Source organism: Tribolium madens, unplaced genomic scaffold (assembly GCF_015345945.1).
Source record: "Tribolium madens isolate multiple individuals breed KSU strain unplaced genomic scaffold, Tmad_KSU_1.1 Scaffold_3;HRSCAF=73;Tcas5.2_LG2, whole genome shotgun sequence".
In the NCBI taxonomy this organism is placed as follows: Eukaryota; Metazoa; Arthropoda; class Insecta; order Coleoptera; family Tenebrionidae; genus Tribolium; species Tribolium madens.
The window spans coordinates 513463-526835 of record NW_025401006.1 but is presented as its reverse complement, the minus strand read 5'-3'; the positions used below and the strand labels follow the sequence as shown (position 1 = coordinate 526835).

The following is a 13373-nucleotide window of genomic DNA, read 5'->3' as shown; positions in this document are numbered from 1 at the left end:
AATAAAGACAAAAATAGAGGGGTTTGTTTTCATAATTTTTATTTGTCCGTATAAGTATTTTTGATCTTCAAGAGTGGTCAAAATTTTTGTTTGAATGATTTACATGAATTTGCAAAAAATGTTCTTGATATTACAGGTTCCCAAAGTCGAAATTATACCAAATTAAGAAAAAAAAAATTTAATTTATATTTACACATAAAAAGTGTTCCATATAATAGTAACAAAGTTTTAAAAAAGCGTAATTTTTATTACAATTCTTATTGGATAATTTTATAATTATTGAATTTCCTTTATTTCACATTTTTTACAACAAATTAAAGCCAATGTTAAAACATTAATTGTAGACATAGGAAATTACAAAATAAAAACCGAGATTAAAGCACTATGAACAATTTTTTTTAGCTAATCCTTATCTTATCGCAAAAGAAACAGCATAATCATACCCCAGCGATGAGTGGTCTTTAAAACAAATCATAAAATTTCCTCATTGCACATTTCAAAAGCATTTAGTTTTGGAAGCGGGAAACTGCGTTTTCTTGTTCAGTCTTCTCGCGTTGGTAGCGCATCCTCCATCGAAAGTTCTCTCTAATTAAGTTGGTGCATCAGCTGATTGACAGCCATGTTGTGAATGGAAGAAATAAGTTCGCCAAACATTTTAATGCCAAATAATAATTAATATGCCGTTAGCAACTTCCGTTGAGCCATGGCAAATTCAACACGCCGATACCGAGGTTAGTTCTGTTGCAATGTCATTGAAAAAAATATTTATTTTTACCATCTGCCAAATCTCTTGGAAAAGTGTTTTTATGTCCACTTTTGATTTTATGTAGCACGCGTAGCCAGTTTTTATGATTTATAACGAGTTTATTCATTTGCAGCTTTTGGAGTGTCCAGGTCCCTAAGAATAGTGTCTGTACGTAAAATATTAAGTTTTTTGCAACTCACTGTTGTTGCACGAAACAGCACCATTTTCATTAACTCGAAATTGCATGCAGGACAATATTTCCCTTTAAATGACAGTACTTCACCCCGTTTTGCCCCTAAACCCCTTGTAGATAGCCCCTAAACGAGAGTAGCTGCGTTAGAGTGAATTGGTGTAGATATCCGCTTTTTTATTTATTAATGAAGACAAAAGCATGTTTTCGTTGTCCTAGACCACAACATGGAACTCCAAGCTATTCATATAAACCCACAAAAATGAAAAATGTTGCAATTAACAGTATTAATTTCATTAAAAAGCTTTCTTGTGAAAAATATTTATAATACTAGTACTAACAGTGCATATTTACATGAAATATACAGGATGTCACTGTTCCAGTCCAACAATGATACAAGTAATTTTTTTTTATCTCTTGTTGCTAAATAAAACATCCTGCATATATTGCTTAGTTCACATTGTTCACTATTCTTTATAGTCCCAGTCTGGAGATGCTGATGAAGCAGTTGGAGTGGAGGAAGCAGGGCCGACTGAAGGAGAACATGAAATTGAACTTGGAGAGGTAATATAAAATAATAATCTTTAATGAAATTATATTTGAATAATTCTTTAGTTGGTACGAAATGGGCATGACAAGGCTGACCCATCCCAGTTTGAACTTCTCAAAGTGCTGGGCGAAGGCTCCTTTGGGAAGGTTTTCTTGGTACGCAAAGTGGTGGGGGCTGATAATGGACGTCTGTACGCCATGAAAGTTCTAAGAAAAGCCACTCTAAAAGTCCGAGATCGTCATCGTACTAAAATGGAGCGAAATATACTTGTAGATGTTGAACATCCGTTTATTGTGAAGCTTCATTATGCGTTTCAAACTGCTGGGAAACTCTACCTTATTTTGGATTTTCTCAGAGGCGGAGATTTGTTTTCACGTCTTAGTAAAGAAGTGAGTTGAGTCATTTTAAAGATTTACTGTTTTATTAACGCAATTTTAGGTAATGTTTACTGAAGAGGATGTAAAATTTTATTTGGCAGAATTAGCCTTGGCGTTAAATCACCTGCATACCATAGGAATTATTTATAGAGATCTAAAACCGGAAAACGTGCTATTGGATGCAGATGGGCACATTGCTCTCACCGATTTTGGGCTTTCAAAATTACCTCTTGAGGAGGGTAAAGCGTACAGCTTTTGCGGAACGGTAATAACAAAAATATTGTGATTTACTCGTGTTTCAACTTGGTTGTAGGTTGAGTACATGGCGCCTGAAGTTGTTAATAGAAAAGGACATTCTTTTGCGGCTGATTGGTGGTCGTTTGGTGTACTAATGTTTGAAATGTTGACGGGAAGTCTGCCGTTTCAAGGTGCCAATAGGAGAGATACCATGACACAAATTTTAAAAGCCAAATTAGGGATGCCTGCCAATCTTAGTTCTGAAGCACAAAGTTTACTAAGAGCTCTCTTTAAACGGAACCCCGCAAACAGGCTCGGTGCCGGCCCTGGTGGAGTAGAGGTGCACATTTTTTATCTCTAGTTTAACTCTACCTAACACCTTAAATCGAACTTTCAGGACCTGAAAAAGCACGAATTCTTCGCTACAATCGACTTTGATGCCCTTCTTGCCAAAAAAATTCGTCCGCCTTTTCAGCCGGCGGTATGCGGACCAGATGATGCATATTTCGATTCGGAATTTACAAGCAAAACACCCAGGGATTCCCCCGGTGTTCCTGCCAGTGCCAATGCTCACGAACTTTTTAGAGGGTTAGTTATATACATATTTTCTAAATTGATCTGTTTCTACCGGTTGTTAACTCAGGTTTAGTTTCGTGGCGCCATGCTTGTTGGAGAACGGAAATGTGTCAAAAAAATCTGAAACTCCTTTGAAAATAATGAGAACCATGGAACGAAACTTTTTTGATGATTACGTACTTTTGGATACGTTAGGGACCGGAAGTTATAGTATTTGTAAGTTGGCACGGCATAAGGCAACAGGACAGCAGTTCGCAGTTAAGGTAACTCATGATTTTAATAACTGTTTTGAAAAATTATATTTGGTTTTATTAAAGATAATAAAAAAATCTTTATGTGATTGTCGCGAAGAAATTGAAATTTTAATGAGATATGGCCACCATCCCGGTATAGTAACCCTGAAGAGTGTGTACGAAGAAGCCGGGAAAATATACATGGTGCTACAACTACTGAAAGGAGGCGACTTACTGGATTATATGATTGCCAAAGTAAGCAGAATAAAAACTAGTTTTATTCCTTCACAATAATCACAATTGTATATTACATATATCATAAGGTAGAGAAGAAATCTTTATTACCTACAGTAATTCGTTTGGTACTTAAAGTCGCTGTTAATTCATAGTGACCACTTCCCTGAGTAAATTTGTAAAAATTGAGTTGTGTAAATCCGACTTTAAACATCCAATTGTTTTTTTAGGGACATACCTATCATAAATGACAATTCTGAAAAAGTCGAGTTAGAATACTTCACATAATAAAATCTACTGCGCCTGTCACAATTGTTGACACAATTTAGTTAATTCTGCTACCAACATAAACACAACCCACACACTAGAGGTGGCGGACTAGAAGCTGCCAACTTTGCAAAAAATTAAACGGCTACTATGAATTGATCGCGACTTTACCCGAGTTATTAACTTAAGATGGATTTTTTTATTCTTATCCTAAATTAGTATTCGCAGCATCTTGAAAAATAAGAGACGGGGCGCAAATTGGTAAATGGTAATTATGGTAATTTTTTTTTAATATTGTTTTTTGCATCGCGGTCTCCATAGAAATAATCCTTTTCTCGCCTGGGCATTTTTTGAGTTCAAGTGATTCCCGTTGGCGCTTTAATCGGGGGAAAATTTTTGACAAATCCAGTTTTTTAGCTTAAAGGGTTCAACCTCATAATATTAATTCTCCGTGGCGTATCTTGTTTTGTTGTATCCTCCCTTCCCAGCTTTTATTAATTGCGTTATTTTTCGTTAATAATTAAAACTTATTCAGTTTTTCCTTAGTAACCCCCGTAACTAAGAAAAAATCAGAATCACTGCTCCAATGCATTTTTTACGAAATGCCCAGGCGGGATATTGATACATTTGATTAAGGAGGCGGTGGTTTTTTGCATTACCTTTGTCTCCTATTATTGAGAATTTAATGCTCTTATCTGCCTATAATTTTTTTGTTTGCGTTCTGCTCACCGTTATGTAAATACAGGCATTTTTTTATTTCATTGCTCTTAAAACATAGACAGGAAAGGAACAACTGCGCTATCTGGCCTCATTAACGGTACTGTCGAGAACGTTTTGTTGTGTCGTATCTTAGTCTTTGGGTATCCGTAATTATATTTTTACTTCTGCATCTACTAAAAGAATTTTCCTCGGAATTTTCTAACTTTATGCTATGAAATATTTGATAAAATAACATAGAAACTGCAAAGAAAAGGGAAGAAGATTTATAACTTACCCTACTATTGATAGTTTTTCAACATGAAATAAGTCCATTTGTTGAAAAATTAGAGGTAGGGCTATTCAGTTGTTTTTTTAATGAGGAAGTTTAAGTTTTTTTTATTTGATTTTGCATTAATTTCATCTAGCCAGCTTTGGAATTTTTTTGCATGTAACTTTATTTGTGCCGCTCTACTTTTTTGAAAGCGTTCTGTCATTAGTGTCACTTATTAATTAATAATAAATTGTTGTTAATTAAACTTTAATTGTTTCAATTAATTTCCAATAATAATTGATAATAATGTATACTTTGTAAGAAAACAAGTTTATAATTGAAGTCTATTTTCGAAGTGGGCGCTTAGTAAACGGCGATTTTTTAATTTTGAGTTACAACAAAGGTTACCCCTACTTTCGTAAAGCGGCATTTTTTATTTTACATGGAAAATTCACAGCTGGCTAGATGAAAATCATTTATAACCACTTTGTAGTTTTATTCACAATTATTAATGTAATATGCCGATTACAAACCTTTTAAAGGTTGGGAAACACATCATTATATCTCATGAGGAGTAATAATATTACTTCTCTTGGGCGGTAATATGCAGGTTTGCCAACGTTAAAATTATAAAAATACCGGGAATGTTTTCTTTCAAATTGTCTAGTTACGCATAAGATTTTGCTAAATTAGTATTCAATTGCGTCTGTAGCAGTTTCTCTTAGTCCTGGGGGAGTACCCAACGATTTTAAATCAGATTCACACATTATTTCAATATTTTCTTTGACATTTCGGAAATGACAAAAATCAAACGCAATTTGGATGGCCTACCACATTTAAACCTTAACTTTGTTAGAATTTTATTTTATTCAAATTTTTGACTAAAAATAATGTGATTGTGAATAAAATAACATACAAACATCGGTATTTTTGTATCAGTGTAATAGGTACTCTTCAATACTCGATATTTATCCACCTCTAATCCATTATTGCCATTGGTCAATAATAAAAATGATTGTTGACTCTTGACAAACTAAATAATGGTACCTTTTACAACTAGTAGTGTAAAAGCGTATTTATTTTCCAGAAACACTTAGCGGAACAAGAAGCTGCATCAATTTTAAAAACCTTAGCCACCACAGTAGCGTACTTGCACGAAAATGGAGTAGTCCACAGAGACTTAAAACCAGCAAATATTCTATTCGCTAGTGAAGAATGCACTCCTGATAGTGTTACAATCTGTGATATGGGATTTGCCAAACAAGTAACAACTATATTATATTAAAAACTATTCAATTATACAGTATTTTTTTTACAGTTACGAGCCGACAACGGCCTCTTGATGACTCCATGTTATACAGCAAATTTCGTTGCACCAGAAGTGTTGAAACGTCAGGGTTACGACGCCGCTTGCGACATCTGGTCTTTGGGCGTCATCCTCTACATAATGTTGTCAGGACGCTGCCCCTTCAGCACTGCCCCCAATGACAGCCCCCACCGAATCCTTCAAAGAATCAGTTCAGGAAAACTTGATCTACATGTAAATCAAATTTCAAAAAATACCACTTGATTAATTACGATTCTTGTAGAATGGCCACTGGAGCGGTGTTTCACAGGAGGCCAAAATGCTCGTCACCGATATGTTACATATTGCACCACAGCGACGACCCACAGCAGCAACACTAGTGAAACATCCGTGGTTAGCCGCAGCAGCGCCCTCTTTGTATCAGAGTCAGATACAAGCAAACACCAGTCAGGTTACTACACCAGAACAGGATGCCCATTTGAAAGAGACGGTGGCGGCGACATTTAGAGCTATAGCGACGTCGCCTCAAGTGGCACATTTGGGGCCCGTTGCTATGTCAGAGTTGGCGAGGAGGAGGTTCAGGGATAAGGCACTGAACAGAGTTCAACAGAATTCATAATGTATGGTCAATTATTAGATTATATGTGATTTTAATGTGTGCAATTGTCGGTTTCTTGTGGAGGTTGATCCATGGATAAAGTCCGCCTGTGAGACTTTTATACGATAATTTTAAGTATCAAATCGAATTTTCTTTGGGTTATAAAAGTGTTTCTTGTTTTTAGAGATAATTTATTTGCTCGGTAAGGTCTAAATGGCGGACCCGCTGGCTGAAATTGCTTTATTATAAAGTACAATTTATTATTTAATTAGTTTTTATTGAGTTGTATATGAAGGGAAATGTTTTTTATACGTAAAAAGTGGAAAACAATACATGGCGTATACCTGAAACGTCAATTTTATATTATGTATGTATATAGAGGATATAGTGAAAGAAGTTTTATTGCCATATTGTTCGTTCCTCAGAGGTGTTGTATTGTTTATGTGAATATTGCATATCAGTGTTAAATACTTTTGTATGGGTATATTATCCAATAGCGTTTAAGTTGAGCATTTAAGTTTTTATACTAGAGTATTAACATATTGTACAATTGGGATGGGACTTGAGTATAAACACAATTCAGTATAACTTCTAACCAAAGACTGTTGCTGGATAACGCATTTTACAGGTACGTATTTGTCAAAAAAGTAGAAATGTTTGTAGTTGCAAATTATGCTTTAAATGTCGCTTGTAATTGTTCATTTATAGGAATTGGCGGACTAATTTCAAGCGTACTAACTTACTTTTCCTCGCTATAGATCAGACTGTGAGCTTATTAAGTATGTACAAATTAATAATTACGATATTGGTGCACCCCAACTACGTAGAACGCCTGTTATAATTTTGCAGCTCGTTCATTGCAGTATTACAACTCATCATAATTCTAAGAACATCACAATGCCATTTCTGCCGATACACTACCTAAAACAATCAGCCATAGTCGTATTTTTAAACTAAAAGAAATGGCATATCTAGAAACTGAACTTTGTTTTGTAGATAAAAGGGTAGGTACGCCCTTCTGTTGACAAACTTAAATGACCCAGTTCAGTGCACAATTTTAGTCACTAGTAAAAGAATTGTTGCCAAAAAATACTCGGTATAAATAATGTCTGCAAAATCACAAAAAAATGATGAAAATTAATTCCAAAAATGTTGGGAGAGCTTTTTTTCAGTAACAATAAAATAAACTTCTCTCATATCCAATTTATTTTTGATTAATTTTAATAATCATGCGTTTAACGCTATTTAATGTTTTAATTATTGGTATTTTAGATTGTCTTGAATTTAATGACTGATGCTACATCTGAAAGTCATTGTGTACTGAACATAGTTATTTAAGTAGTAATAGATAATGTTCATTAGCTAGTGATTTATTTATAACTTTTTTAAAAATATGTGTAATCTTAATCGTGATAAAATAGGGGAAAATGTACATTGCTGCGGCCTATTTCTTGATATTGTAACTATTTTAAGAACTTGATGTTAATGTTGAAAATGGTGAGTACCTCAATATATTTCCTTACTGAATTTATTTTATTATCAGTATCACTTGAACTAATAATAAAGGTTTTAGAACGTTAACAGGTTTTTTATTATTGACGTAATCGAGTGATGCAGCTGTTTATAATCTGAGTTTAATTTTGTGGTAATGTGGAAATAGATTTCGCCAACCTATCTAAAAATAAATAAAATATATAATAATCCCACTTGTTTTAAATGCACCTGGTGAGCGACGTGACTTAAATGCGCCTAACTTTGTCAGGCAATTTTCTGACTCAGAAACCACACACTATGATGGATTTAATCACACTATTGTGAAAGATTAAACCAAAGTAAAACGCCCTTAAAAGTATTATAAGACTTTTAATTCTATTTTTTTGTTTTAAATATACAGTATGTCCCCGGATTGAGTTTACAAGAGGATTTTTTTATCTTTGTTTTTACGTATTTTTTGCTTCACCTGAAACGAGCAAATCTGTAATTAAAACTTTATTATTCTGGTTCAGTGAAAAGAAAAGTTAATTTTTCTCTTGATTTTGGACTTAATGGACCAATGTGATAGGACTTAAAAAGCAGCGAAATATTATTCTTAAATCAAGAGAAAAATTTATACTCGTTTTCATATTACCTTATGTGCATCGAAGTAGTCGTTGAAAGGGATCATTTTAAGGTGGTAACCATGTGAAAATTCAAAATCCTAAACCCAATCTTCTCTAAAAATTATTTTTTCAAATAAATGTGTACCTACCCCATATAGCAAAAAATAGTTAAACTTAACAACGTAATCACCATAGGATAGCAAACATAAAGATTTTATCAATATTGATGTGATTAAATTTGTTTTGAATGACATTAATGACACTTTTTCTGTCAAAGATAAAAAAAAATTCTTCTTGTAAACTCAATCCGGGGACATACTGTATACCTTATTTTGTCGACTTATTTTTTATTAGCTTTGAAGAAATATTAATACTTACTCCTATTATTTATGTCTCAAGGCAATAAACAACTATTTTAATCACGAGAATGTAGGTATTCTTCATTCGACAGATTAACTATGTTTATTATATATTTAGAGATTAACTATGTTTATTCCAGAGATGCATACAAAACTTTCCTTCCAACATAGATACTATTATAAATTAATAATTTTTCAAATTATTCAGTTCATTCAATTTCACTGATTTTTCTTCTACATATGTATTTGTAAAATTGGTAAAATGTTTTTCTATTTTTTTTATCCAATTTCTACGTGCTAATAATACACGATTTAAGTTTTGGTATAGTCTTAGCCAAACTGCATGGAAAAGTTGAAAAAAAAGAACAAACTTTATAAATAAACGGTTAAAAAAATCGCTAAAGTTATTTACATTATTACATTACGAAAAACAATTAAAATATTAAAAACGACTCAAACACAGAGTGCGCTAGAACTCGCGCCCCAGAGAAAAATGCCTTGTAAGGTAAGATACCAGGAACATGGAAAAAATGTTAAAAAAATTCTATTTAGAAAAATTTCGAAGTTATGAGAGTTTAAATTTTGCACTTCGACTCTATTTATTTCTGTTGGAAAAATAATTTTTCAAGTTTTTTAGCTAGAAGAGGAAACAAGGAAGGAAGCTGTATCCTAAATTGTAACTTTGTTCAATGTTATTTGTGACTTTTATTGGCAAAATTTTTGTACCTTTACTAAATAATTATAAAGAAAAACATATACAAGATCATTAGTATCATAAAATGGACATAAAAAATGTCAAATGTCAAAATTTTTTGACAAATAGAATTTTTTAAACATTTTTTCCATGTTCCTGGTATAATATACATATTACTTGAAATTTTTCTCTGGGGCGCGAGTTCTGGCGCACCCTGTATAGTTAACTGTTTTTGTTACAAGAACCTAAAATGCAACGAATCATTGCTGTTTCTCGACGAGGTGAAGCTGAGTCTGGAATAGCAGATGAGTCTTCAAATTTTGTAGGTACGTTTTACAAATATATTATTTGTTAAAGCTACCAAAACCACATTCACAGCTCTTATTATGTACGTTTAATGTGATCTGAGCAAAAATTTGCAACATTTCAAATTGAAAAATTTAATGCCACTATACCGGGAGGGGCATCGGTTACGCCCAGAAAAGAAATCCCCACTTCTAATTAAATAAAATTGTTGAAAATTTTCACACTTACCTGGACTTTGGTAAGGTTCATTTCATAATTTTTTGGAAATTTTTCTTTTACAAAGCCAAATAAAAAAAAAGTCATTTTCTCCCAAAAAGTTGAATTCTAATTTTGCTTTCCTTATCCTATAAGGATCGGCTGAAATCGGCAGAAATTTGACCTACCTATATTTTTACATTTGTGGACGTATTATAGCTTGAAGACACCGGATGCAGATGTTAGTGATGTTTCGTCATTTTTCCAAGACCGTAACCACCACCGCGACTAATCCACACCTCTCACCAAATTGCGCTTCCAATTCTGCTCTAGTTATTTGGCTGTAATGAGGAGGGGCCCCATCTTAACCCTTAACCCCATTAGCTTAACAAGGGTGGGCTAAGGAGCCCACTTGTTTTTACCTGGATGCAAATTTTAACAGTTTCTGGAAACGATTTTATAAAGTAAAATTTTGTAATTCGACCCTGTAATATTTCGTTGGGATATTGGAATTTAGGCATCAAGCTTTGTCAATTTTATGACAAAGCTGTAAATAAGAGACTTCAAAGTAGTCGGCTACCAGTAAATGATTCCTTTGTTGGCAAATTATACCATTTTGTCATAAATCACGCGTCTCTGGTTTATGTTTAAATAAAAAAAAGCGATTATTTATCTAACCAAGTCAAAATTTTTAATTCTGATATCAAAGTTTGATGCGCTAGCAGGTAGATTCATTTAGTGTAATATTAAACACAGTTTTGACGGAATAATAAATATGATACCTTGATTATAGTAAAGACATGTTTTTATTGAGATTGCTCAAGGCCTGAGACTATAAGTATTATTATTCTAATTAATCCCTTCATGATCATCAGATCGTTTTTTTCTAATTATTATTATAATGAGCTATGTTGAAGTTACATAGTGTAGTCTCTACATATAGAAGTTTTTTCGTCTGTCCAGCCAGACCATAACCGGACGTGTTTCACGCCTATTGCTTCTATGAAAGATGGTCGATTTTATCGCACTAAAAGTGTATATCAGAATGTCTGGCACGCAACTCCAGTCTGAATTTCATCTGAAATATCTGCAGTTTGGTGCAGTGCGCTGTCGTAAAGCGCAAGGGTGGCCTAAACCACCTGCTCTTACACAACTTCGCGAATATTGCACTTCGCTGTTGCAGCAGCAAATTTAAATTTTACTACGTGCTATATGCTGTCTTATTTTCAAATGCATAATTTCGAGAGTAATCCGACCTGATGGTGTCACATAGCAAAACTTACGGTGAAAAAAGTCAAAAGGTTACCACCGAAGCCGATCATTAATCACATTAAAATTTCAGAACGATCGTTTCAATAAATAAGAATTTTATGTAGCTAGCCATTTGCTGAACGTGGCTGATTTAAATCGATTCAAACCGCGATTTTATACGACTCTTTTACGATTCCAGACGGCATAATTCTTACGGAAGAATTTTTTGTCTCGGGTGGTCACCACTTTCAATCTCTCAGCTGAAAGGGAAAAGCTCCAAAACATTGAGTTTACATACATCTAAGAAATTGACAAGACTAACAATTTTTGAACTCCAAAGAAGTGGAATGTCTTTCATATAGGAAGCGAAGCGAAAATAATGGTAAAAGTAATTTCATCATACAACTAAACGAAATGTAATGAAATTTTATTCCAAACGCGTACGTCGTCTGCACTTTGCAGGTATGGGTAATTAAATTTTTTGCTTTCCGCTCAAATATGAAATATTCAATAGCAAATTTAGTAAAAATTTAATTCGGATTTTTCTCATAAGTATCTAAAACAAATACCCACGTACTGCTGTCAAGTGCTTAAAGCCATCCATCATTTCACCACATGTTGCCTGATTTATTGCAAATCCATCGGATGCGATGTATGTCCATAACGAGCCTTTAATGAATTCATAGGCGGCACATTTGCAGGTCAAGTCGTTTATCATAATGTAACGCGATACAAAAAAGGGGCCAGATATTAATATTTTAATATTAACCCCAGCCACCACTTTGAAAAATGGACTTCTTGTCAAAACCGGAAAGCTGCATTATTAGATATTATTCATAAATATCTTCCAGAAGCAATAAATCGGATTTTCCAAATGCATGAAATTTTGTACTGAAAGATGACGTTTATTTTTTATGCGCACGAAATAACTTTTTAATTAAAAAGACAAAAGGCCAAAGCTCTGATAAAGATATTTTTGACCATTCCACTTTTTTCGAATTATTTACATTTTCTGGTAAAACAAGTTTTGTAACTCATTTTCAAAAATAACTGAAATGAAAATAAAAAAAATAGGTAATTCGATCTAATCTAATCTAATCTAATAATTTGAAGATCACTAACTCATATAGACCTGTATTTCCACGGGGCGGAAATTTTAGAAGGCGGCAAAATTAATCCATAAAATGAAAATATAGTAGGCTTTTAATCTAAAAAAGATAACAACATGAAAAAGAGTTAGTATGTTAACTGTTCTAAAAACTGATACATTGCACATTTCAACTTCATTTAACAATTATTGATATGAAATATCAGGTTCAGGTTGGCCACTTTCCAACCTAAACTGTCACATGTCAAGTTTTTCAAAATTTGATAATTTTTTTATTGGTTTTCTGTTCTTTATAAAGGATGATTATACAAACCTTGGTGGTCGTTGCTTCATCGCGCCTTTTCATCAAATTTCACCTTAGTAATGAAGCACCTCCCATCTTGGTATGTAATCTACTATTTGTTTTTGAGCTATGCGGTTTTTTTAAGTATATTAATTTTTTTTTGATAAAAATCAAATAAAATATACAATGTCCCCGGATTGAGTTTACAAGAGGAAAAAAAAAATTTTTGATTTTACGCCAAAACTGCAAAGGAAAAGATTTTTTGCTCCATTTAAATCGAGCAAACCTGTACTTAAAACTTCATTATTCTGATTCAGTGAAAAGAAAAGTTAATTTTTCTCTTGATTTTGGACTTACAATAATTTTTCTCTGCTTTTTAAGTCTTATCACATTGGCGGTTTTATCTATTTGACAATTTCATGTCACTTTAACAATTAATTTATTAATTAAATAATGATATTTCTTGTTAAAATCGACTTTGGTTTTTATCTTAAAGCTGTTTCTTAGAGTTGCTATTTATAAAATTATGTTTTTCACAAACATTTTTGTTATTCAACTTACGTAAACTCATTTGTCAAAGTGACATCATTGTCAAAATAATAAAACTGCCAATGTGATAGGACTTAAAAAGCAGGGAAAAATTATACCTACTAAGTCCAAAATCAAGAGAAAAATGAATTTTTAGTTTTTACCAAAAAATGATCCCATAATTTTTGTTCATCTCTGCTGGTACGCAAGATCAACAATGGTGCATCGCGTTTAGTCAAACTGGAAAAAAAATCGATTGAACACGAT

General features: G+C 33.1%; 1 protein-coding gene across 3 annotated transcripts; it reads left to right on the top strand.

The window, feature by feature from the left end:
* The first annotated feature begins 451 nt into the window (after positions 1 to 451).
* Positions 452 to 7864, top strand: LOC123007778 (ribosomal protein S6 kinase 2 beta). Of its 3 annotated transcripts, XM_044403218.1 has the most exons (12): positions 454 to 731; positions 879 to 913; positions 1416 to 1499; positions 1551 to 1874; positions 1924 to 2127; positions 2176 to 2439; positions 2497 to 2687; positions 2743 to 2938; positions 2993 to 3163; positions 5467 to 5643; positions 5698 to 5919; positions 5969 to 7864. In XM_044403218.1, the coding sequence occupies exons 1-12, from the start codon at positions 704 to 706 to the stop codon at positions 6302 to 6304; spliced, it is 2232 nt and encodes a 743-aa protein (XP_044259153.1). In that variant the 5' UTR covers positions 454 to 703; the 3' UTR covers positions 6305 to 7864. The 3 variants fall into 3 exon arrangements, with proteins under 3 accessions (XP_044259151.1, XP_044259152.1, XP_044259153.1); XM_044403216.1 differs by having other exon boundaries at positions 452 to 731; positions 2743 to 3163; XM_044403217.1 differs by lacking the exon at positions 879 to 913 and having other exon boundaries at positions 452 to 731; positions 2743 to 3163.
* Positions 7865 to 13373: the final 5509 nt, after the last annotated feature.